The sequence below is a fragment of the Eptesicus fuscus genome, chromosome 7 (genome assembly GCF_027574615.1).
Source record: "Eptesicus fuscus isolate TK198812 chromosome 7, DD_ASM_mEF_20220401, whole genome shotgun sequence".
NCBI classification, from domain to species: domain Eukaryota; kingdom Metazoa; phylum Chordata; class Mammalia; order Chiroptera; family Vespertilionidae; genus Eptesicus; species Eptesicus fuscus.
In genome coordinates this window covers 63,208,711-63,235,818 of record NC_072479.1, presented here as the reverse complement: position 1 = coordinate 63,235,818, position 27,108 = coordinate 63,208,711, and the positions used below count along the sequence as shown (strand labels likewise).

The following is a 27,108-nucleotide window of genomic DNA, read 5'->3' as shown; positions in this document are numbered from 1 at the left end:
CAAACTTGCCTTTAATGGCGAGAAAGCAAGTTAATTAAATTCATCCCTGACCTTTCTGCTTATCAGAAAACAACAGAAGTCAGCATTTTTCCCCTCAAGTATTTCAGAAATAGAAAAACAAAGGTCATGAGAAGTTAAATCACATGCAGAGTCTACTTGTTTGATTTGGACTTTTAATTCCGTGCAAATTTGCAAATCTATCAAGTGCCACATAATTCACTGTGTGTTGGGACTAAAAAGATGGATAGTTTCCCTCCCTGGAAGAATTTCTATTGTTTAAGGTTCTTTACCTTATAGATTTTAAATCCACTGGTCAAATAAATAGCATTTACATTTCTCTATACTCCAAATTTAATGTTGTTTTGTCAACTATGAGGCATTCCCCAAGGAGATGAGATCTAAAAAAATGCTTACTTTGTGCTTTCCCAACCAGTGGTTTTCAACCCTAATACACATGAGAATTATCTGGAGCACTTTCCAAAGACACAGATACCTACGCCCCAGACCAATTGGATTAAATCAAGCTGGCCAGTAGTGGACCCCTAGCACAGGATTTTTTCAAAAGCTGCACAATGATTATAATGTATAGCCAGGATGAGACCACTGGAAAGAACACCAAACAATGCCTTTACTCCTATCAACCCTATCTAATAATAGAGTAATATGCAAATTAGGCGTCACTCCACGACAAAAATGGCGGCCCCCAGACCCACAAGATGGCGGCACCCAGTCCCCTCAGCCCCGCTGCTGGAGTGTCTGGCCTGTCCTATCAGCAAACAGAGCACTGAGAGCAGGGCATGGTTGCTTCCTTAGTGCTGCGGCAGCGGGAAGCCACCAGGCCCTGCACACACGGAGCCGGCGGAGGAGCAGGGCCTGTCGCCATGGTGATCGGGAAGACCCCAGGCCCTGCGCACATGAAGCCCATGGAGGAGCAGGGCATGGAGTCTTCCCGTTGGTCGCCACGGCGAACGGGAAGATGCCAGGCCCTGCGCACACAGAGCCGGCGGAGGAGCAGGGCATGGCATCTTCCCGATGGTCACCGCAGCGATCGGGAAGACGCCAGGCCCTGCGCACACGGAGCCGGCAGAGGAGCAGGGCATGGTGTCTTCCAGATGGTCACCGCAGCGATCGGGAAGACGCCAGGCCCTGCGCACACGGAGCTGATGGAGAAGCAGGGCCTGTCGCCACAGTGATCGGGAAGACGCCAGGCGCTGCGCACACAGAGCTGGCGGAGGAGCAGGGCATGGCGTCTTCCCGATGGTCGCCGAGGCTATCGGGAAGACTCCAGTGCCAGCAGAGCAGGGCATGGCGGCTTCCTGATCTTGGCAGCCGGGAAGCCGCCAGGCCCTGCAAAGCCAGGCATGGTGGCTTCCTTAGTGGGGCAGTGGCAGGGAAGTCCCCAGACATGGCAGACAGAGCCCAGACAGCAGGGCTTGGGGGCTTCCTTAGTGGGCAGTGGTGGTGGGAACACCCCCAGGCCCTGCAGACAGAGCCTGGACAACAGGGCATGGGGGCTTCCTTAGTGTGTCCATGTCTGGGAAGCCCCCAGGCCCGGCAGACAGAGCACACTGCAGGGGATTGGGGCTTCCTTCACATGGCACATGGCGGCAGCAGGCAGAGAGCGACAGCAGGGCATGGGGGCTTCATCTCCATGGCTGCAGGGAAACCTCCAGGCCCCGCAGAGAGCAGAGAACCATGGGGAGTGGGCCTGAGCCATCAGTAGGATATCCTCTGAGAGCGCCTGGATTGTAGAGGGTGCAGGTTGGGCTGAGGGACCCCCGTGCACAAATTTCGTGCACCGGGCCTCTAGTATTATATAATATGAGATCAACTCTTAAAAAAAGAGAGAGAGCGAAAGAGAACATATAAAAAGCAGCAGCATGGTCCAGACTTCCACTGAAATACAGCAGCAAGTTTAAAAAAAAGAAAAGAATATTGTTAGGAAGGCTTTGTCAAAGAAGGCTTTAAGCAGAAAAATCTGGACCTTGATTTGGAAGGTATTTAGAATAGCAAAAGAAAAAAAGAATGCATTCCAGGAAGGAAAGGTTGCATGGGCAAGAGGAAAGAGGGCAAGGATGGTGTTGCCACATGAGGCAGGTTAAGGAGACCTCAAAGGCGTGAACATTAAGCAATGTGGTTGGAGGAGCTAAATGTAGATGTTGGAATTAAGGTCTTAAAGAACAGATTGAATATTTTTATTTGATCTGATAGTTAGATGGGGATGATTAAGCTTTTGTGTGAAGCTTGGTAATATGATGAAAGCTGTATTTTAGAAAATTTCACCTGGCAGTAGTGAATGGATGTGGTGGAATAAGGAGGAACTAAATGGGAGGATCCCACTGCCCTAACAATTTACTGTAGCAATAGGCAATGACACGCCCACTACCATCTTCTCCTATATCCTTACAACACCAACAGGCGGGTTGGGTCTGGCTTCTCCTCAACCTGTGAAGCCCTAGCTCATTGCAGTAATCCAAAATAGTCACTACCTCTGCTGCTCTCCCTTCAGGGAATCTCCATAAGACCTCTTGAAAAAATGAGCTTGCCAGGCTGGTGTGGCTCAGCGGCTGAGCATGACCCATGAAGCAAGAAGTCACTGGTTCCATTCCTGGTCAAGGCACATGTTGGGGTTGAGGGCTTAATCCCCAGTAGGAGGAGTGCAGGAGGCAGCCTATTAATGATGTTACTCTCTCATCGATGTTTCTATCTCTCTATCCCTCTCACTTCCTCTCTCTCTAAAGATCAATAAAAACACATTTTTAAATGAACTAAATTTGAGAAAATCCTTTGTTCTTTTTATTATAAAGTTGATGTCACTGAAGAGAATACCATAATAGAATATTGTCTGTAGCTCTCAAAACTCTAAAAGCCTTAATGAAGACTCCTTGAGCTCCCAGCTTGCCCAGTCCCAGCAGGAATTATGTTTAAAAGTGGTTATCCTGATTTTGCCCTGTAGCAGGTTTTAAAGGGCCACAAATCATTTGGCACTCCTCCCACTGAGAGGTGGGGTCTATTTCCCATTCTCTTATATTCGAGGTGGTCTTGCTGCCTTGCCTGACCAAGGGATATAAAAGAAGTGACAGTCAACTTCTAAGGCTGTCATAAGAAGCCTTGAGTTACAGCCCGGGTTTCTTGCAATGTGCTCTTATAAATCTCCCTTTCAGAATCCAGGCGCCATGCTAGAAGAAGCTCAAAACACTTGGAAAGTCTGAGTGTGCGTGTTGGAACAGCTCCAGGTGAGCACCCAGTTAACAGCCAGCACCTCTGTCAGCCACATGAGTAGCCACCTCAGACATCCAGCCCGTTGAGCCTTTAGATGTCTGCAGCCCCAGCTGACATCTAACTGCAATGAGAATCAAAGGGAGAACCACCCAGTTGAGCCCAACCCACAAAAATGAGAGAGAAAATGATAAATTGTTCCTTTAAACCTCTAAGTTTGGAGATGGTTTCTTACACAGCAATACGCCTTTACCAATGTTGTACTGATGGTGAAACGATGGAAAGGAGTCTTCCACATCTTCCCCTGCATGTTATATATGGGCTTTTGATATGTGTAATTTTTTATATGTGTATTTCAAAGTCAAATGTTGACCCTAACATCGGTTCTCATTTTGAAATGAAGAAGCAGAGGTTCGAGGAGATTACATGAATTGCTTGGGATCGCATAATCAGAGATATAAAGACCTTAGATGTGAATCTAGGCTATAAAATTAAAGAAGTGATGCTAAAACCAGTTTAGAAAATATATAGTATGTTGAAATTTGCCATTATGCTTTGGAGAAAGCACTGGCAAACTTTTACCGTAAAGGGTCAGATAGCAAATAAATTAGGCTCTGCAGGCCATACAGTGTTTGTTGCAACGATCAATGTGTAATGCAAAAGCACCTATAGAAAGTATACAGGCAAATAGGAGTTATTGTTCCTGCTTTGAAGAATCAGACTGTCTTTTGGCTTCACACCCAATATAACTGTAGAATTGGTTCAACACACCTAAACTCAATCCAGCTTGAGGTTAGTCTATTAAAAATCTTGCCATCAGTCATGATCTTTATTGTCTTTTAATGTACATAAGTCCTATCAAAGAATAGCTTACTAACTCCTTCACATATTTGTATCTAAAGTGCCAGAGATTAGCCCTGACTGGTATGGCTCAGTTGGTTGGAGCATCGTCCTGTGCACCAAAGGGTCATGGGTTTGATTCCCAGTCAGGGCACATACCCTGGTTTTGGGTTCAATCCCTGGTCAGGGCATGTATGGAGGTAACCAAACAATGTTGTTTTTTCTCTCTCTCTCTCCTTCACCCTTCCTCTTTCTCTCACAATCAGTGGAAACATGTCCTTAGATGAGGATTAAAAAGAAAATGTCAGAGATTTAAAGTTTTAAAGAACCAGCTTTAACAAAATTAACTTTGCTATCGCACAGTGCCTGAACATGTAAAAGAAAAGTGAAACATTTAGTTCATCTTTAGAATATTTATAAACAAGAAGGCAATTCAATATTCAGCAACATATAGAAAAAGACTTGAATATTTCTTTCTTTCCTTTTCATGGATGCTTTGTTTCTGAAACAAAAGTCTAAAAACTTATAGAAGCTTTTTGATCTTTGACTTCAGAGAGAATTTTAATACCGTAAGTTTACTGTTCACATAACTCACAAAAAATGTGCCCCTGAAATATTCCCAACTAATAGCTGGTTGACAAAATGAATAATGCTATTAAATATAAAATCAGTAAAGTGATGAACCGCTCAGCATTGCCAAATCAAGTATTGACTGGAGGCTAAAAAGAATGAAAGGGAGAGATTTCATTAAAAGTGAAAACATTACTGATAGTAAAATAAAATATTTTGGAATAAAATATACAAGGGTCTGGTAAGCATATTATACATTAAGGCAAAAATCCAATTTTTTCACTAAGAGAGTATAAAATAGAAGCATGATCTAATGAAGTCTTAAATAGGGATGCTAACAAGTACTAGTAGTCCTAGATAAAAATCATATTGTTTCTTTGTACAAGTTGCCTTTTTATTCCTGACAAACTCCAGGTGTATATGAATACAAACATGATATTATTTACTGATTTAAAAATTGTGTATATTCACTACCAAAAAAATCACTGTTAATTAAGAAAATCTTTGAGAGTCTTTGTTAATCCAAGATTAAGTGGACAGATACTGTATTAAGAGCTACAAATCAAGTCCCCTCAAAAGACAAAATAAGAAGGATTCCAAAATTATGGACAATATCAACAACAGAAACAGGTGGTGGAAAGTAGGTTGAGTGGAGAATTAATGAACATTTACACCCCTCTCACCCTAACATAAGGGCACATTTGCTTCTATATTTTAAAGATAACCTTCACTTCTATTAAAATTTTCATAGCAAAGAATCTCAAAGTATTATATGAACACATCTATGTTACCCTCTTACTTTCAAGTTGCTACCATTTCTATCATTGTTCAGCAGCAAACCTAACCATAAAACGTCTCCTTGGAGCAAAAAGAGAACTTGTTCTTGGGAACAAGAACAGGAAGGAGGTGACTTGCTCATAGAGGAATTTAACAGAGTCCAATAGACAGCTCTGCTTCCAACATCTGAGCTACATTTATAGCAAACAAATGTAGATAAAATCACTGTTGACAAATCCTTTTAAATTGCCCACAAGTTATGGCATCCTTTAGCCTCCTGCATGTCACCTTGAACTCTCTGAATCCTAAGTTTATTTCTGCGTAATTCCATATGCAATTTTCTAGGCATTGAAACCATTCTTAAACTTGCCTTCTGGATTCACTCCTGTTTCATTATTAAACCTCAATAGCTTCAATACATGTTAACAAACTGAGATCCGTTGTTGTTCAGGTAAAGTAGAGAAGCATAGGTTAGGGCAGGCATCCTCAAACTACGGCCCACGGGCCACATGCGGGTGTTTTTGGCGTTTTTGTTTTTTTACTTCAAAATAAGATATGTGCAGTGTGCATAGGAATTTGTTCATAGTTTTTTTTTAAACTATAGTCCAGCCCTCCAACGGTCTGAGGGACAGTGAACTGGCCCCCTGTTTAAAAAGTTTGAGGACCCCTGGGTTAGGGGTTGGGAAAGGGCTAGGTGCTAAAGTCAGAGGCAAATTAAATGCTCATAAATTACCCTGTTGTAGTTTCAACTTAGACATTATTCTGTAAGGGCTGTGGCTTACTCAATCAGTACCAGAAATAAAGGGACTATTAGCCCTATTACCTCCTGCTTGAACCTGAAGGAGTTTACTTCATGATCCATGTAGAAACTATTAATATGTTAATATAACTCCAAATATATGTTAATCAGATTATAAAAATATTCAGATGTAGTAAGTAATAGTTCAATATTATCTACAAATTCCAACAAAAAAATGGTTGAAATGGTAACCTGAGCAAGGAATGAGTCCCATCATTATTTGGGTTCCTCATTCTCTTTGTCGTGGGTCAGCATTATCACCATTCAAGATGCTATGATTTTAATTTGTCAAAACAAATCTATAGAACAGTGTTAACAAAAAATAAGGAACATACTCTGCTTAAAATAATCAGATCCTAAGTCTTCATTTGAACTGGAATCCCCACTTGGAGCACAAATCCATCTTCTCCCTCCCCCTAAGTGCCTAAAATGTAAGAGAAGCCATTTCATTTCACACTTTCAGTGTATCTCAATGAAAGTGGAATAACTACCAATTGGAGTACAAAACATAGGTTTAAGACAGAATCAAGGATTAATAAACAGTAACTGAGAGTGGGGGGTGGACAAAAAAACTAGAGTGCACATTAAGTACTAATGGTAAGAAACAATCCTAATGGTGTCAGAAAAAAATACTAGGCACCTGGCTCCATTTCTGTACAATACAGTACAATTAACTTAACAAAATCGCTTGGGGGAAAAAAAAAAAAAAAGAACCGTTCAGTTCACCTATCCAGAATAAACACTTGCTTTTTAATGCTTTTATATACAGCATAAGGAGTAGATTTAACAATGAATAAATTATAGTCAAGGAATTATCTTTATGTCAAATATTTTCTAAAATGCTTAAAATAACAAATGTTATTAAAAAGCAAGGCCATTTTTTCTCTTTTGAAGATAACTGGTGGCATAACCAAAATAAATTTAAATCTTTCAGCTTTTTACATTTCAAGACTATCTTTTATATACAAAAAGATGAATATTTTCATCTAGCACAAGATTCACCAAATAATAACATTAATAAATTTCTGGGGAAGGGTCTCTGATGGTTAGGATTTACTTGCAAACCCTCCTGGTGTCCATTAATGAACTATAACAGATCCAAAACTTTGTTTTCCCCGAGATCCAACCCCTGGAGGTGACCCTCCTTACTACCTACTATTGTACTAAATATGCCCTTCTCAACCCTTGAGGACTGTCCTTTGACTTTTAAAGTAAAGTTTTTAAACCACTCTATATGAACAACTTGGCAACATATAGCTAGCGCGTGTTCCTTTTCTTGCACTAAAATACTCAGACGTGCAAATTTTTAGAGACGAGGCACTGACAGCTACACCTATGTCCATGACTGTAAATAAATCAGCGTTACTGTTTAACCTAACCCCATTTCTTTTATAGGCTCAGATAGGAAATCACAACTGATTTGTTATGGTGATACATGTAATTGCTTATCCCATTATCCCTCATTAGTTTCTCATGTTCAGTGAAAGACTAATCTAGGGAATGTGAAGATTTGGGGCAATTTTTTTTTTTCCACATGCTCACAGATGTTTAAATTGATACTTCAGACCAAAACAATACTAGGAAGTGAAGTAATCATTGTAGAAAAATAATTGGCTTCTTGTGAGGATTAAAGCAGCTAACAATTAAAAAAAGAAATGCTTGGTGAACCATAAAGCAGTAGGAACATGGAGTATAAGCTCCACAAGGGCAGACAGTTACCTGTTTTGTTCACTGATTATCCCAATGGCCTAGAACGGAACCTGACACATGGAAGACAGTATTTGCTGAATGAATGAAATATATGGTATGATTAATAGTGGGTAACAAAAATAACGAAGCAGAAATGAATCCTGTAGGTAAACAGTGTTGCCTTTCACCAATGCATTTAAAAAGAACTCTGTGGTTTTCTTATTCGACATTCAGATGGGTGCACTCCACAAATTAAGGTTGAGGGAAAAATGAGTAGTCAATAGGCTGAAATGATTAAAAATCGCATTTTGCAATCCACTCCTAAGTTAGTGGCTAATGGATCAGAACTGGTTGCTCACTGCCTTTTCAGAAAGACTGTCCTTTCTGAAAACAGTAGCTTTTCTATGTGCTCTCTACTCTCTAAAGAACATAATCACTTTCATCCTCATCTAATTTTCAGGTGCAAAGTAACACTGTTGGTGCTCATTACGACTCCACAGTATAAAATCATTCCTATAATATTTGATAAGGCCAGAATCTGTCATTTAAATAAAACTGGACAATGTTAAAAAAAAAAAAAACTACATCCTTTGTCAAATTATGAAAATAAATGAACACAAATGCTCCTTTTAAGCAACATATTTGTGGGCACAAATTTACAGGGCTTTAATTTTCTTCTTGAGATACTTTTTCTAGTTTCAAAAATTAAATGCACTTTTTACAAGAATAATTTTTGGAAATAAAAGGTTACTTGTTCAAATGAAAATTAACCTAAGAGAACATAAAATCTTCAATGAGGACTAGATAAAATATTAGGGAAAAAAAGACATGCTTAAACTACATTAGAATACTTCAAAGGAAAATATAAATTCTTATGCTCTTAATTATTCCAAAAATTATTTTTGCATTTTGACACTTTTAAAAGCATACAAGAATGAATATGTTCTTGAAAACTGAAAGAATGTAGTTAAGAAATCCTTTTCCCAATAAATTGCAATATTTTGAATGAAACAAAAAGGTATATAAAATTATTTTTCAGAGTTATTGACATACCTGCATTTGATTAGCATTTAGTCTATTTAAATTTAACCCATAAAATCTACAAAGGTTAAAATTAAGTAATTTTCCATTGCTGAGTAGCAAATCATGATCAGGAGCAATATAAGGGTCCTTGGAAAATAACTTTTATGAACATAATGCCAAACCGCCAAACGTTATGCAATCACTACATTTTCTTGAAAATGTTCTTTTTTATGAGACATTATTTACTGACTATGTCTACCTGAACATGTTTTATATGTTTCTAATTTTCCTACTACTTCAAAAAGAACAGAGTGACCCAAATTCCCAAGGCTTATAAACTTTGCCTTAACTATACTTGTTCCTCTCCCAGAGTGCAAAAAGGCCTCCTAGAATTTAGGTTTTTACACGATGTGAATGGGACCGGTGCTCATGTAATTCTATATATTCCATCCCGTTAGCAACCATTTCACAATGGAAGACCAGGGCAGGTTCTAAACATGTTAAAGTCTATAAAGTCATTAGCGATACATTTGATCTGGCAGTTTACTGGGACAACGCAATCTGCTGAAAAAGCATCTATTAGTCATTCTGGACAAACCCACCGGGATTAAAAGAATGAGTTAAGATCGTCTAAGGACAGAGACCAAAAAAAAAAAAAAAAAAAAAAAAACTTAATTCAACTGGATCTCAGCTTCTGAGTCTCTAAAAGGCTTTCCCCTTTTATACTGCCAATTTCGGCAGCCCCTCCATACGCTTCAGCTAATATTTGACTAAACTGTCCATCTTCTTCCTACCCACACCACTTAAACGTTTCATGCGGGAATGAAAACAAACCCAAAATGCCCTTCTTTTGGCAAAATTTCATTTATCGGTGAACTTCCTACTCCAGGTGCCAATTCATTGTTTCAACTCAGCACGAAGAAAAAAGTCGACCTGACCTCCTTGCGCTTTAGTGAGCCAAAGCCGAACTTTGCCCAACGCTCCTTCCCAAGATGTTCGCTAAGGCTCTGGAAGGCCCCCCGACCGTCGCAACAATTTAAGTGGCAAATGCCCCCAAAGCGCACCAGGAGAAGCGCTCCCATCCAGGAACTTTCCAGCGAGCGGCTTCGCGGCCTCCAGGAAAGGAGAGGGCGGGCACAAACTCTGAACTTGGGAAATCCCGTGAAACTGGAGCCCAGAGACCTAGGGCTCACACCGGGGTGCGTTCAGGGTTTCTCCCCAAAGCCTGAAAATCCAGGTAGCCCAAAAAGAGGAGGGAGTGGAAGCTGGTGGCAAGGGATGCGGAGGGAGGGGGAGGAGGGATCACAGTTAGTGGTGGTTACTCTCCTCACCCCCAAAGTGGCTAGGGGAGATGTTCTGGGAAGGTTCCTGCGCACCGGGGTCGCAGCGCCCTCCGCGCTTTGCGCCTCGCTGGCGCGCCCAGATCCCGGGGTCCCGGGGTCCCAGGCGCTGCACTCACCTGGCGCTGACGGGTGGAAGGTACAGTCTCTGTCCCCCGGGGGCCGGCCCGGCAGCCTGGCGCCGTCCGCAGAGGGGCTGAGCACTTGAAAAGCCCACCGCGTGCCGTAGGGCGCCCCGCCGGGGCTGACCGGCTCGGCGGCCGGGCACAGCTTCAGGGGCACGGGGCTGGCGGGCAGGGGCCGGACCTGCGCGCCGGCCGTGGCGGTAGCTGTGGCCGTGGCCAGAGCGGCCGCCGGGCCGTGGGGCGGGGGCGGCTGCAGCCCCGGCGGCGGGGCGCCCCCAGCCCGCAGCAAGTTCTCAATCAGGAAACTCTTGCCCAGATTGCCGAAGCCGGGCGCTGCGGGGAAGTGGAAGAGCGCGGAGGAGGCCACCACGTCCCAGTACGCGCCGGCGTGGGCCGCCAGGGCGCTGGGGAGCATGGTGGCGCCCGCGGGCCGGTCGCACGCCCGCCTCTCGCTCGCGCACCCCGGGGAAGGAGGAGAGGCCACCGAGGACGCGGTAGACTTGGGACGGTGTTATTTATTTGGATCGGGCGTTTCTTTAAAGGATGGGAGGAGTGAGTGTGGGAGGGGGAAGCTGTGCGTTTTCCGGGCCCTCGGTGTCGGCTCCAGGGGCGCAGGGGGGCGTCCCTCCCGCTTTCTATGCAGATCCGGACCGGATTTTTTTTTTTTTTTTAAAGAAAGCTGGAAGGTGTGTCCAGCTCATCCATTCATGTCACCCGGCCCACAAAGTGACAGACGCGACCAACAATAAGGGCAGCCCCAAGAGTCCGAGCTTTGGCAAGGGGAGGGGACGTTTAGCTGGGAGGAGGTGGGCGTGGAGGCGACGTGAACGGGCCCCCCCCCCCCCCCCCCCCGCGCTTGGCCCCCTCTCAGGGCCCTGCTCGGGGAGCGGCTCTCGAGCCGGAGTAGCTCCTGGGACGTGAAGTCGCATGCGCGCCAGCAAGGAGCCCCTGTGGTCTGTGGCGGATCTGTGTGCCACCTGTTGGGCTCTCCAGTGGTACACACAGGAACCAAGGGACATCCAGGGAAAGTACACGGAGCTGTTAGTGTCTGGAAGGGCAGTAGTAGTTATCAAAGTCACAAGTGTTACTGAGACTGCTGTGGCAGTACATTTGAAAAGTTACCTTTAAAGAATGGGTTGTTTGCATATTAAATGTGGCCCCTCCTTGTTTTAAAGGGTGTGAACCCTGAGGGGGAAAAAAGAATAATCTACTAAGAAGGACTCTGTGACTTAGATGAGCTCTAATTTATTTTTAAAAAATATAAAGTAAAACAAAACAAAAACAGCTTAGCAGCCAATTCTAAACAGGAGCCTCTCACCAAAACCACATTTGAGGGGAAAGTCAGCACTGCCTGCAGTGGGTTCTTGCCACTGGAGCCAACCCTTATAAAGGAGTTCCTGGAAATGTATTTCAACCAATAGGACTGAGGCATGCCCTGTCCAATCAGAGCTGTGCAGCTATGTTCCCATCCAGCGTTTTCACTGACCAATTAGAATGGCTCCATTCTGACTAATCAGGACAGTGCCTTTTGGACCAATCAAATTGAGAGGATTTGGAAACCTCTTTTGCATGAAGACAGACCAATCAGGAACCAGGGGTGGGGGCTTCTGTCTAAGTCAGCTCTCCTGTGGCTCAAGGAGTCTGTTTTCCCCTTTCCACTAAGAATTGCTTTGCACTGGCTGGAGCTGAAATGCCAAAGATGTTTGGCCAGAGCCGAGGGGAGCTGTGTAGCTGGAGAGGGACCTCACCACAAGGCCTGCACAGCCTTCTGTTTTACAGCCATGCTGCTTCATGATTGAGCTGTAACACTATTGAACTGTTCCATAGCAGTGCTGTTCTGAGAGCTGTGCTGTATCACAGTTGAGTTGTGTGCATTGAATTAAGTTTCCTTCGTTGTCACACCTCAAACTGGGGAGTCCTGTCGGTGTTGAATTGGCACCAACGACCATTGGTTGACAAGGGTAAAGGAAATAACTTTTTTTAGAGACCTTATAAGAAATTTCTCAGTTGCCAGTATTTCATTTCGTTACTTTTTAATGATTTGATTGATTGATCTGGTTGGGATAGAGAGGGAGGGGCCTTTGATTTCAGAGTTTATACTGAGATTCAACAGCTGTTTTCAAGTCACTGCTCACCCTCATGGCCATCCTGAGCTGTGCCAATATTCTCTTACATCTGCGGCCTCTCCAGTTAAGTTTCACAGGGGACACTTTGAAGGCTGAGGCCAGACAGAGTCCTGGCTGTGGGGAAGGGAAATACTGGTGGTTTCGACCATTCATTGTTTACACACCCAACCCCTACCTTCCAAAGGTTGTAACTTCCTCCACTTGGACTCAGTTACTTTCTTCCACTTTCTGTTGTTTTTCCTAGCCTTGTCTTAAAATTGTTCTCTGCCAGTGTCTCCTCTCAGGATTTCTTCATGGCTTCTTGCCTTTTTTATTTCTTTACTGTCATTTAAAAGAATCTGGGAAAAGAAGGCAGATAATTAAATTGGTCAGCTGGCCATGCTAAATGGTTAAAAAACCTTAGCGGTTTTTTACAAATTGAATTCAAGTGCTTTCACCTCTGCTCCCCTCACGCTCCTCTGGTCATTTTCTTACACATGGCCTTAACCTTTCTACCCCTTGACCATACCTGCCAGGCCCTGAAGGCATCGGAGTCTCCCACCCTGTGCTCCAACCCCTGCTCCAGTTCTATCACACAAGTGCGCCTGGGCTTCACAGAATGGACCGTCTGTGTATGTGTGGCAGTTTCATCTCTGCCTTCAGCCCCATAGGAGCCAGCTCAGGAACAATTGGGATGGAGTATGCTCACATGAAGGACTCTTCCAAGAGAAATCCTACCCGAGCACTCAAAAATACAGAGTATTTTTAAGTACTTGGCAATATAAAAATGTCTTCCTCCATAAAAAATAAAAAATAAAAATGGATTTAGGAATCACTCCAGAAGAGATGATCTAACAAATTTTGATCTAAAGCACGGGATCTTAGTTGGAGTTGGTTAAATGGCAAATGATAGATGGTTGGGTCCAAAACCTGGGAAGAAAAGCCACCACCAAATTCTCCTAAGCCAGTGATGGGCAACCTTTTGAGCTTGGTGTGTCAAACTTCGCCAAAAAACTGAGCATAACTTGGGTAGTGTGTTGAGGAAAAAACATTATTTTGCAAATGTTTCATCCTCAGGAGCAGCAAATGCTTCATCCTCAGGAGCAGCAAATGTTTCATCCTCGGCATGCGGCTGCGTGTCATCAGAAATGGCTACGTGCGTCAGTGCTGACACGCGTGTCATAGGTTCACCATCACTGTCCTAAGCAAACATGGTTGGGTCCTCCTCCGCAGAGAGACATGCATGGGAACACTGAATTACTTATGATTACAGTTACTTCCCCCCCCCCTGAAATATTATATTTCCATTATTAACAGCCTGCTAAATAGAGACTGGACAGGTTGGAAAAGTGTTTGACTTTTCAACCTTTAGAGCTCCTAATTTTGGAAAGTGTCTCTGTCAACGGAGTGTTAAAACTGGCACTTTCCATTGCCACTCTCCTGTGCAAATTTAGACAAATTTATTAAGAAGATTTTTTATTGTCAGGATTGCAGATATCCCCCATTTAAAATCTGTCTGAAATGTTTGGGGTCACCCACATAATTTTTCTCTGTACCCTAAGAATAATTTGGTCCATAGCTTCAATTTACTTAAAAGCTAGCTGGAGTTGTGAGGCCAAAGATAAATTTCCTTTTAGAAATTCACCTGGCTGATATGTGTTTTATTGACCTTAGTTACGTCCAAAGCTTTTTAAAGATCCACCCTCTACATGTGTTGCTAAGTGGGAGGGACGTTGTTTGCAAGGCTGGTGTGTATTAATCGTGTTAATTCACTTATTGATTTAATCAACAGACCTTTACTGAGTATAGCGAGCGCTTGTGATCCTGGGAAGACATGGAGAGTAGAAAGGTCTGGTCCTTGCCTTGTAGGCAGACATTCAGAGCCTCGTGGGGGAGAAAAACAAGTAACACCTGAAAAAGGGCTTGTAATGTGGAAGGAACCGTGTGAGAAAACTTCCAGAGGCAGTCTCCCCTAAACTGTGTCTTCCAGAGTGATCAGTGGTCCGTGATAGGATGTGTAGTAGTCACCTTTGCGATTAGCAAGGAAAAGAGGTATTATACCATCACTGCCATTCCCCTATCATAGCCACCGTTTATCCAGTGTTTATAGTCAGCCAGGTATAGTACTAAGCACTTCATAAATATTAACTCGTTAATCTTCACAATAATCCTATAAGGTCAGTACTGTTATTATGCCAGTGTTACTGATGGAGCACAGAGAATTTAAGTAACTTTCCTAAAGCTACACAACTTCCAGAATGATGAGACGGAGTGTCATCATTCTGGAAGTTGTGTAGATGAATATGCTTGTAAGGTGAGAGAAAAGACCTTGCAGTACTACAGACAGGAGGCAGAAGGGAAAAGAGAGATGGGGGTGCTGGACAGAGCAAAGAGAGGAGATAAACTCAGTTCAGGTTGTGTGGGGTTTTACCTCTAGGTAAGCCATTACTCCAGGTTCGAGGCCCGTTCCTTTGCAGCCTACTGAGGATGAAAGACTGCCTATGGGAGACTGCCTTTCCCAGCAGTTCCCTTATCTTCAGTTAACACCAGATGGTGTTTTAGTTAGCAGAGTAGACATTGTAAGTTATTTTTCACAGCATAAATAAGTGGTATTTAAGGTGCGGAGGAAGGCATTCTCACCTTTATGTGAAAGCCTATCTATACTCTCCAGAATGGAGCCTACGGCTTAATTCTGAACCAGTCCTCTGACCCTCACTGACTTAGAGAACTCATTGCACATCCCGGGACTGGATCACAATCACATTTCAAGTGAGTTTTTCATGCGGGGTGTGAACTTGAAAGGGCTGAGAGATGAGCATCACTGAGTTTACAGTATAAATAACTCTGTAACTGCCTTCACATAAATGGTGAGAACTGTCGTAGAGTTCAGTCTCACACTTGCTTTCACACCTGGTAGTGGGGTTGTCGGGATGGCTCTATATTGCTTATTTACTTAATTAGCTATTAGAAAGTGCGGATATTTATGAAAAAGAATGTAATAATTGTGAATGACCAAAGAGGCTCAAGTCATTTTGCTGCAGTGTCTTCATTTCTTGAGAACCACTTTGTCCTATGCCAAGATCTGGTCCAAAAAAAGAGCATCTTCACAAACTCAAATGCCTTTAGGGTCCGATTGGTAAAGCCTATTGTGCAGACAGATGTAAAGTAATAGGGAATGTGAGTTAGCTATTAAAGAAGGTAGGGGGAGTGGAGAGGAGAGGAGAAAGCCTGCTAAGCAGAGCATACACCCAGACCTTGGTTGTCATTAGGCTGGAGAAATAGGCTGGGACCAGGTAGTGTCTTGTATGTAGTACTCAGAATTTGGGACTTTGTCCTTAAAGCAATGAGATGTGCTTATATTTGCATTTTAAAAGACCTTGTGGTATGGAAACTATGCTAGGATCTGGAGAAGACTGATCGGAGACTATTAAAATGATCTAGATGAAAGATGTTGTGAGTTTGGGCTGGGTTTATGGCCTGATAATGGAAAGAAACAGGAATATCTGAGAGATATCTAGAAGGCGGAATCCATTCTTCTATAATTTAGAATCCGAGAAAGTTCTTTCTCTCCTGAGGAACTAGTGTGCTTGGTGAGAACTATATAACTCTGTGTTAGCTGATGTGATTGGAATGGCAAGAAGTTGAGCTAATTTTAGAGTTTGATTGCATTAACTCTTTTGGACTCTATTTCTCTCATCTCCATGCTATCCTTAGTTCACTTTAGATCTTTTATGTTTATTTTGATGTTCTGTTGTATGTGTACCCATTTAGTATGCCTCCTCTTATCTTCTCTTATAAAAAAGTAATATGCAAATTAACCATCACTCCGCTGCATAAGCCACACCCACCAGCCAAGCCACGCCCACCAGCCAATCAGGGTGAGTATGCAAATTAACCCCAACCAGGCCTGCAAGGGAAGGCAGTTGAGAGGGACCAGGCCTGCAAGGGAGGACAGTTGGAGGCGATCAACCCTGCAAAGGAGGGCAGTTAGGGGTGACCAGGCCGACAGAAGAGGGAAGTTGGGGGCAAACAGGCTGGCAGGGGAGCAGTTAGACATCAATCAGGCTGGCATGGGAGTGGTTAGGGGGTGATCAGGCTGGCAGGCAGAAGCGGTTAGGGGCAATCAGGAAGGCAGGCAGGTGAGCAGTTGGGAGCCAGCAGTCCTGGATTGTCAGAGGGATGTCCAGTGGGATCGGGCCTAAATGGGCAGTTGGACATCCCTCAAGGGGTCCCAGATTGGAGAGGGTGCAAGCTGGGCTGAGGGACACACCCCCGCCCCCATGCACGAATTTCATGCACTGGGCCTCTAGTAAGTAATAAATACAAAAAACAGTGAATTCTTTTTTATTTTAACATCACATGCTTACAGTAGTCCCACTAAGAATTGGACTTCTGTAATGGAGTCTGAAGAAGTTCTTCCCTATTCTCTCCTGACCAGCTGAATTCTTCCCTTTGGGCAGGAGAGTCTCTGTGGTTGATGGAGAGAGAAGCCTTCTCAAAGCCCCTGTAATATGGACTCTGGATGGAGGACTCCAGGATGAACTACTGACCTCTCATTGGCAGCCTCTTCACCTGCTCCAACAATTACATATCTTTAAAAAGAAGATGTGATGGGGAGGAGCTAGGTTCTGTTCTCAACTGAAAGGAGAAGATTCAAGGGGACCATTGTAGCCTTTTTAGTAACCACTGGAAATCTGGCTGGGGCAGGGTTACTCAGGAAGCAACAAATATTTCCCAGTAACTGCTAACTGTAGATTCTCTCCACGGTCCAACACCCACTCAACTCAGAGCTTTGGACAGATTGTATTCTAATCCTCCCATTAGAGGAAAAAAATATCTATTTTAAAGACAAGTAGAGGAATATGTTAAGAGTTAGGTACATTCAACTACTTCAATAATCATTATTCAAGTACATTCTATACAATTCTATAATTAAATATTTTCCCATTCCTTCCAGCCCACCCCATCCCCAAATACTCCTGGGCCTTTGAAATAAATTCTAAAAATTTGGCTTACCTCCGAAAGACTTTTATAAATATGTTCTCGATTTTGATCTGGCAGGACTCATGCTCTCATTGTCCTACTTTTCCTGCACATGTCTTTTCTGGCTGGCCCTGTTGGCTCTTTGTGCATTATTTTTGCCATGCCTCAGGCATTGTTTGTCTCCGTGCCCTGCATTCTACCTTCAAGCTCTATTTTACTGACTCCTCTGTAACTGGGAGACTTCCCAGTTTCTTTCCAGGCCATTCAGTTTCTTTGGCATTACTTGCTCATTGATCATTTCTAACCACTTTTCCACTTGTACTGCTTGGCCCAAAGTGAAATGTGAGACCACTGAAAGATTTTGAGGAAATTATTCTGGATGCTGCTGAGCAGCAGTCTTTTCAACCGTTTCTCATTATCTGTGTCCTCAAAGTCACAGGTGCCTCTCATTCATATTGAAATCCTACAATGTTTTCTTGGTTTGCCCTGAATTACTGCTTTGAACAAAAGGGAGGATGCACATGGCATTATGAATTTTGTCACATTCCCCAATGTTTACACCAAAATAGTCCCTTCAGATGAACATTGGGTTTTTTACATCCACTGCCAAAATCATGAAGTACACACAGAGCCTGTGAGCTCTGCGGTAAGGCTATGAAACCAGGCTCTCCGTGGCAAATTTAGATGTGTTAGTGGCCTTGTTTTGGGGTATCATTTCTCTGGTGAGAATTTGTCTCATGTAAAATACAATAAACATTTTAGTCAAATAAACACAAATTAACCCATAGATATTTTTCTCTAGTTCCCCAGTCCTCTATTGAGTTTCACAGCTTTATTTGGAAACGAGTAATATTACACATTTTTCTGAAGTAAGTATTGCTTGACAGAGAGCCATTTAAATTGTGTGATTCTCAAGTGACATTCTCTATGTCACTCAAATACCATCCCTTTTTTCAAGTTTATACATATATTTCACTCTCTCTATCAGTCCACCTTCTAATCTCCCCCAGCCCTGTTCCAACACCTCTGCTCTAGCTACACTTTCTTCCTTTAACCTAAACACCATGACTAGTCATTCAGCAATGAACTTGTTAAATGGCACATGACTTAGATGAGTCAGATTGGCCTATAATTTTGCATTCCTATGCTGTCATTTTTAGTTTCTCTCATTTCTGGAGAGTATATGAAATTGGCGTTATGTTTTAGGAGTGTTTGTTGAAGACTTTATAACTTAATAGATCAGGTGGGGAAGGAGAGATTTAACTACTGATTTGATTTCTTTAAAGATTAAGAATTACTCTAGTTTTTTATATCTTCCTTGAATTTAGTAAGTTGAATTTCCTAAAAATTTATTAATTTCAAATTTATGGGCAAAAAATAAATGTTTCTGTCTACTCTCTGCAGCATTTCTAATTATATCTCTTTTTTATTCATAATAGTGTTTATTTGTTCTTTTTATCTTTCTCTTGAATAGTCTTGCTAAAGGTTGTTGGTTGATTTTAATAATTTTCATAAGATATCAGTTTGGCTTTTTTTAATCCTATTTTATGTTGTTCCTATTTTTGTTAGTTATATTTTTATCCTTTTCTAATTTTTATTTTCTTTGTGTTTATTCCGGTATACTTTTTTCTAAATTTGGTGGTTAAGGGCTTAGCTAATTAATTTTTGTTCTTTCTTTCTAATGTAAGTATGTAAGGCTAGACTTAAATACAGTTTATAAATCCCAATATGTTGGCAGACAGTGTTTCACATTTCAGGAAATGGTGCCACCATCCTTCCACACTCATAATAGAATCCTCAAGTTACACTTGACATTTCCCACTGCCGCACACCCATATCCAATCACTCACTAAATTTTGTTGATTTTTGTCTTTTGAAAATTTCTCCAATCTGTTGATTTCACTTTATCACCATCTGACAACACTCTAATCCAAGCCTTGATTATTTTTAGTTGATTTTACCGCAATAAACACTCTAATTTATGTTTTATGAAGACAGAGAGTTTATCCCTTTTTTAAAAATATATTTGTGTTGATTTCAGAGAGGAAGAGAAAGGGAAAGAGAGATAGAAACATTAATGATGAGAGAGAAACATCTATTGGCTGCCTCCTGCATGCCCCACACTGGAGATTGAGCCTGCAACCTGGGCATGTGCCCTGACCAGGAATCAAACTTTGACCTCCTGGCTCATAGGTTAATGCTCAACCACTAACCACACCGGCAAAGGGTGGGAAGCTCTTTATCTGTCCTTTGATTCTGAATGATAGAATTGCTGGGTAGAGTAATCTTAGTTGTAGATCCTTGCTTTTCATCACTTTGAATATTTCCTGCAACTCCCTTTTCACCTGTAAAGTTTCTGTTGAGAAATCAGCTGACAGTCTTTTGGGAGCTCCCTTGTAGGTAACTGACTGCTTTTCTCTTGTGCTTTTAAGATTTATCTTTAACCTTTTGCATTTTAATTATGATGTGTATTGGTGTTGGCCTCTTTGGGTCCATCTTGTTTGGGACTCTCTGTGCTTCCTGGATTTGTATGTCTGTTCACCAGGTTAGGCATGTTTTCTTTTATTATTTTCTCAAATAGGCTTTCAATTTCTTGTGCACTCTCTTCTCCTTCTGCTCCCCTCCTTCCCCCCAGCCCATGATGTGAATGTTGATACACTTCAAGTTGTCCCAAAGGCTCCTCATTTTCTTTTGATTTTTTTCTTTTTACTGTTCTAATTGGGTGTTTTTTGCTTCCTTATATTCCAAATCTCTGATTTAATTCTCAGCTTCATCTATTCTACTGTTGATTCCCTGTAAATTATTATTCTTCATTTCCGTTAGTGTATTCTTTATTTCTGACTAGTCCTTTTTTATGCTGTTGAGGTTCTCACTAAGTTCATTGAGTATCCTTATAACCATTGTTTTGAACTCTGCATCTAGTAGATTGCTTGTCTCCATTTTGTTTAGTTGTTTTTCTGGTTTTGTTCTGTTCTTTCATTTGGGGCATGTATCTTTGATTCCTCATTTGGGGAGTCTCCCTGTGTTTGTTTCTATATGTTAGGTATGTCTCCCAGGCTTGGTAGAGTAGCCTAATATAGTAGGTGTCCTGTGGGGTCCAGTGGCACAGCCTCCCTATTCACCTGAGCTGGGCACTCCAAGTGTACACCCTCCCCCGCAGTGTGGGCTGTGTACACCCACTTCCTACAGTTAAGCCTTGATTTGCTGTTGGCATGTCAATGAGAGAGATTTACCCCCAGTTCGATCACCTACAAAGACTTGCTGCAACTACTGACCACTGACCTCCAGCCACCATGGAGGATCAACTTGCTGGGGCTCACCCCGCAGAGCAGGACTTACTTCAGCAGGGCTCTAGTGCCTGCTGGGTTCACCTCTTAAGTGTGTATCTTATGGAGGTGGTTGAGTGGTGATGCTTTGATGTCTTCTGAAGCTGTCCACTGGGTTCGCTGGCTCTGGGGCCTCCTGGGAAGGGCAGGCCAAGGTCAACCACCACCTGTGTTCTGTCTGGGGCCACTGGGCATGAGCTACAAAGTGATCTGCATATGGCTGCTACTTGTGCTGGGCTTGGAGGTGCCCAGGCAAGGCCAAGCTGTGAACCAAGGATGGCTGCTACTAGTGCTGTGCCTGGAGCTACTTAGTGAGAGGTATAGTGTACACTGAGGCCAGATGTTGCTTTTTTGAGAGATTTTTGGAAAATATGAATCATGAGCCAATTCAGGCCATTTATATGGAAAAGCCACTGGCAAACAGTGTGAGCCAGATTGATGGAGTCTCTGCCAGCTATGTGGAAGGAGAGCTCATCAAAGGAATAAAATGCCTTTGCCTCTGTCTGGGAGAAAGCTGTGCCCCCAGCTTTTACCCTGATACTGGATAATTCAGTTCATCCCCATATAACTCTAGTGCCTTTCAAGCTGTTGCCTGGTGCTGGAGCTCAGAGGGAGCAAGTCCGAGTTAGTCTGTGCATGAGACCATTAAGAGGAAATGCCTAGGACTCCAGCAGCCTCCGTCTTCCTCAGCCTCTATCCCCACTGTTGTTGTTTTTTTTCAACCAGAAGTTATGGCGACTTCTCTTCCCTGCACTGGAACCTTGGGCTGGGAGGCCTGGTGTGGGGCTTGGACCCCTGGCTCCTCTTGAGGGAATCTTCTCAGCTGAGATATCCCTCTTGATTTTTAACCACCGCATATGGGTGTGGGACCAACCTATTCCATGTCCCCACCCCTTCTACCTGTCTCAATGTGGCTACTTCTTTAATTCCCTAGTTGTAAGACTTCCATACAATTGATTTCAGGTGGTTCTGAATGATGGCTGTTCTGTTGTTTAGTTATAATTTTGATGTGATCATGGAAGGATTCAAGTACCTCATTTACCTACACCACCATCTTGACCAGAAGTTCCTTAATTGTTTTTAGATGGATTAGGATGTTGATCCTGAATCAGTTGTATATGTTTAAAATTTCTTCTTCCAGGTCATAGCTTTTATTTTTACTTCTAAAATGTCTTTTACTGTATAATTTTTAAATTTTTATATGACCAAAATATTATTATTTTCCTTTATGATTTAAACCTGTTTTATGAAGTTTATTAATATTGTCTCATATTTTCCCTCAAAAGTTTAAAAATTTTGCTTTTCACATGTAAATATTTAATTCATCTGCAATTACAGCAGGTCCTCAAGTAATGTCATTTCACTTAATGCTGATGAAATGCAGTAGGAACTTAACTCTTGTTTATATCAATTAGTCTATGGTACAATTGGTTTCATTATATGTTGTTTTACTCAAAGTCATAGAATCTATCCATGATATTAACTGGATACTTTTTGTGTATGGTATGAAATGAGGATCTCACTTTGTCAAAGCATGATGAAACCATTGCTCAATATCAGATATAAAAAGATAAAGCTGAATTTATTTCTGGTGAGGCACAGTCACTCAAAGAAGAATAGATTGTTCATCATACCTAAGGTTTTTGGCAATATGGAATCATGGATTGGTGTACTTTCAAAGGTATAAGTGGGTTGATATCTGTAGTTGTAGACATATGATTTCTCAGGTAAAACAATGGATGATTTGTTGACACTATAGATATATTACATTTTTGGAGTAAATCTGTTCCTTACTGACTTTTAGTATCATGTTGCTCATACTGTTTGGTTGACTTGCAAATGTGTATTCACTGAGGGCAGTTATTGTTCATCTATTGAACAGTTTAAAAATTGATTTTGGTGACTACTTGTTACCATGGTTACAGAACAATCACTTTTAGAAAAAAGCTTGTGAAAACTTTAAAATTCTCAGTTCTCCCTTTTGTTTCTCATTCATCTAGAGCTTTAGAAGAGATAATCAAGGATTTTCCAGATCTTACCACAGTTGTTGATTCTCCTTAGAGATGTCTTTTGTATAGATCTAATTTTTGGATTAAGCATTAATTGATATGATTTTATTGTGTTTATCTGTAATCATTTAAGTCATCTGTCAGGACAGTGGCTGTACAGAAGTATTTAAGACTCTGAACAATAGACATCAAACTATGAGACATTCATTTATTTTGTTTTTTAGATTCTACATATAAGTGAAACCATATGGTACTAGAGGCCTGTTGCACAAAGATTCGTGCAATAGGCCTTCCTTCACCTGGCTGCTGGCACCAGTTTTCCTCTGGCACCCAGGACCCAGGCCTTCTCTCTGGCCACTGCCTTCTGCCTTCTCTCTGGCCGGAGTCTTCACTGACTCTGGCCAGAGTCTGCAGGCTTCTCACTGACTCTGGCTGGAGTCTGCAGGCTTCACTTCGCTCCAGCTGGAGTCTTCGCTTCGCTCCAGCCGGAGCGCCACTCCTGTAGCTCCCTCCACCCCCCACCCTCTCCCTCATAGCAGGCGTCCTGCCCTGCCTGGCCACTCCGTGCCTGGAGCAGCTGGGGGGCATGGCCACCTCCATCTTTGTCCTGCTAATTTGCATATTACCTCCTGATTGGCTGGTGGGTGTCACGGAGGTATGGTCAATTTATATATTTCTCTTTTATTAGTGTAGATTTGTCTTTCTCTGTCTGACTTATTCCACTTAGCATTATTTCACTTATTATCATTTGGCATAATACCCTCTAGGTCCATCTATGTTATTGCAATGGCAAAATTACATTCTTTTTAATGTGACTGAGTAATATTCCATTATATATATATATATATCACATCTTTATTTATTTGTCTATGAATGGACATTTTGATGTATGAAAAAAACAAAACAAACAAATTCGTAGATACAGAGAACAAATCAGTAGCTGCCAGTTAGGGGGGACTTGGGGTGATAGGTGAAAATGGTGAAGGGTTTAAGTACAAATTGTCAGCTATAAAAACAGTCACAGGATTGTATAGTACAGCATAGGGAATATAGTCAATATTATATTGTAATAACTATGTATCGTGTCAGATAGGTATTGGACTTATTGGGGTGATCATTTCATAAGTTATATAAATGTCTAATCACTATGTTGTATACCTCAAACTAATATAATGTATGGACAACAGTGTGGGGTAAGATGGTGGAGGGAAGAGGGAAGAGGGTAAAGAGGAGATGAAAAGTGATGAACAGAGACTTGACTTGGGGTGGTGAACACAAAATACAGTCTACAGATGATGTGTTGTGGAATTGTGTACCTGAAACCTGTATAATTTTATTATAAATTCAATAAAAAGGAAAAATAAATAAATTTAAATTATGAGACAAATAAATAAAACAATTTAAGAAGGGACTGGAAGATTCTTTAGAATTAAGCCTATTTAAGGAAACAATTCTCAACAGTTCCTATGTCCATGCTATATGTATTCATTAATCAAGCTGTTATATAAATACTAGAGACCCAGTGCATGAATTCGTGCATGGGTGGGGTCCCTCGGGATGGCCTGCAGAGATCCGGCTCCAGCTCACACCCCCAGCCTCACAGCCCCAGCTCGTGCCCCCAGCCTTGCAGCCCTGCAGCCCCGCCTGGCACCCTGCCTTGGCATGGTACTGCCCCCTCACCTGCTCCACCATCCTGCCTGCAGGGTGATCGATCAGGGCCAGGCCCCCCGCCTGGCTCCTTTAGTGCCTGGGAGCTGGGTGGAGGCCACACCCCCCGCTGCCACCGCTGGTCGCCATCTGCAAAGGCTATCAGTGGGGTGATTGGGCCCACACTCACACCCGCTTTGGCCTGACGCCACCCACTCACCTGCTCCACCATCCCACCGTGGTCCCACTCTTGTCAGGGCCCATCAGGGCCAGCAGTGCCTCCACTGCCGCCTGCTGCCAGCACTGCATCATCAACACCCGCCATGTTCCGTGCCGCCCCTGGTGGTCAGCGCGCATCATAGCAAGTGGTCAAACTCCTGGTCTCCTGGTTGAACTCCCTGTTGAACGACCGCCCTCTCACAGTCCGGGTCCCCTCACTCCTTACCGCCCGCCTGCTCGCTGCTCCTTAGCACTGCTGCGGAGTCAGGAGAGGTTCCTGCCACCGACGCTGCATTCGCCAGCCGTGAGCCTGGCTTCTGGCTGAGCAGCGCTCCCCCTGTGGGAGCACACTAGACCACCAGGGGGCAGCTCCTGCGTTGAGTGTCTGCCTCCTGGTGGTCAGTGCACATCATAATAACCGGTCGTTCTGGATGCCATGAGATGCTGTGAGATAACTTCTGAGTATTTTTAGTTTGGGATGCCTATTAGACATACAGGTAAAGATGTTACTTAAGAAACTGGATACAGGTGTTTGGAATTCATAGGAGAGTTGGAGCTGAAGATACCAATTTGGAAATCATCAATATATAATTGGTCTTTAAAACCATGAATTTGGGTGGATCATCCAGGATAGTCCTTTCCAATCATTTTCATGTCATGGCCCACATAGAAAATTACAATGTTTGTATACTTGAAGAGGCAAACAGATAAAGTTGCCTAAAGCTAGGGGTGATGACCCAGAGCTTCCTGAAATTACATCTTGGAAAATTTATAACCTGTGTATATGAACTGGTTAAAACTATAGTAAAAGGGCATATATGGTCACATCAACATTTAGAGATCATTAACTAGAAGAGGGATTTAGCAAAAGAGACTAAAAAAGAGTTGTAAGTAGAAAGAGGGAAAGCAGGACCATATGGTATTCCAGAAGTCAAGTAAAGAGAGTAACTCAAGAAGAAGGACAAATCAATCAGTTGCTGATGCAGCAAGGTTGAGTAAGATGAGGACCAAGAACTGACCATTACCCATTTTAGAGATAAACAGAGGTTGTCCAAAGTCTGGGATAGGGCTTGAGATTCTGCCTTTCTAATAGGATCCCAGGTAAAACAGATACTGCTGGTCATAGATTCCACCAAATAGGTAGGCTCTTCTAGACTAAACTCTCCTGCATAGTTCTTATTTAAAATTTTTAAGTAAAAATTTTAAAAAAGAACTGACTCTTAGATTTGGCAAAAGTGAGATTTTTAAGGACCTTAACAGTTAGTATTTTAATCTATGGAAGCAGGTTGATGGGGTGGAGTGAAGAACAAGATCATAGGAGGGAAGGAGGTCAGGGAAGAACTAAAATTTCAGGGTTTGGGATGAAACAGTCATGTGGAAACAGAAATGACCAAGAATGATGACAGGTCATTATGTCTTATGTAATCATGTCAAAAGCAGTAAGGTATGTACTAATATTTTTAATGAACAAGGAGAAGTGATCAGAAGAATTATGGATGCCTGTAATATGGTAGAATGAAGGGTGATAGCCAATATAATTCTTCAAAAAGAGGATTAAAAAAAAACACAAAACACAAGACTGTAAGAATGGTTGTTGGGGAAAAAAACAAAAAGAAGTAAAAGAGCAACTATCGCACTTCTAGGCCCAATGGTTTTCCAGATGGGGGTGGGGATCAGCCATCACATGGGAAGGCATAGGTGATGCTCTCTCTGTTCTTTGGGGCGGGGGGGGGGGGGGGGGGGGCGGCGTGGTGGTGAGATTTTGGTTAAGATTCAGTAGGTAATGGGACTGTTCCTTTGCCGGGAGCCAAGTCCAGCATGTCAGCAGGGCTGAATCATCTGGGACGGCTAAAAAGCATCTCCCCCAAACCTGAATAGGATTGTTAACCACCAGACAGCTCAGGGCATTTTATTGCCTCCTATTGGCCAAACACCTGAACAGCTGTAGGCTATTTCCCAACCTGACAATACCCTTTGATACCCTACCCTTTGAAGTGTATGTCTCTACCTTGCCTTAGGACAAATTGTGTTAATAAATAGCACAGGGTCCTTAGACAAGGGGTAGTCTTCAGTTCCTTTAGCTGAAGATCCTCTGACCCTCAATGCCTTTCAAAATTATCTTTCGTCTCCGGACTCTTTAATCATCTACGCGCAGCCCCTTTCTCCAGATTGCAGAACCTTTTGTAACGCTGGGACAAGAACCCTGGCATTCCTTCTTTGAACACGGAGGAACACTCCCAGCACCTGAGGTGGGATTTGGGTTAGATTATTGAATGTACAATGACAATAGGATCCAGGTAATATGGGAAGACCTTAATGGCTTAGACCTCCTTATGATGACTTCAGTAGGGAAATATGGCAGAAGAGGGATCTGGTAGGGAATTTGACCCCTACCTTTACAGTCTGACCTCAGCCACACTTCCCTGAAATCTTCTAC

At 42.6% G+C, this 27,108-nt stretch overlaps 1 protein-coding gene across 1 annotated transcript in view; it reads right to left on the bottom strand.

Annotated features, from left to right (window-relative positions):
* Window positions 1–10,797, bottom strand: part of DBX2 (developing brain homeobox 2) — a 37,209-nt gene extending 26,412 nt beyond the window's left edge. The window contains exon 1 of the mRNA XM_054718475.1: window positions 10,377–10,797. Within this exon, the coding sequence (XP_054574450.1) occupies window positions 10,377–10,797 (421 nt within the window). The remainder of the gene's footprint in view (window positions 1–10,376) is intronic.
* Between the last annotated feature and the right edge of the window lie 16,311 nt (window positions 10,798–27,108).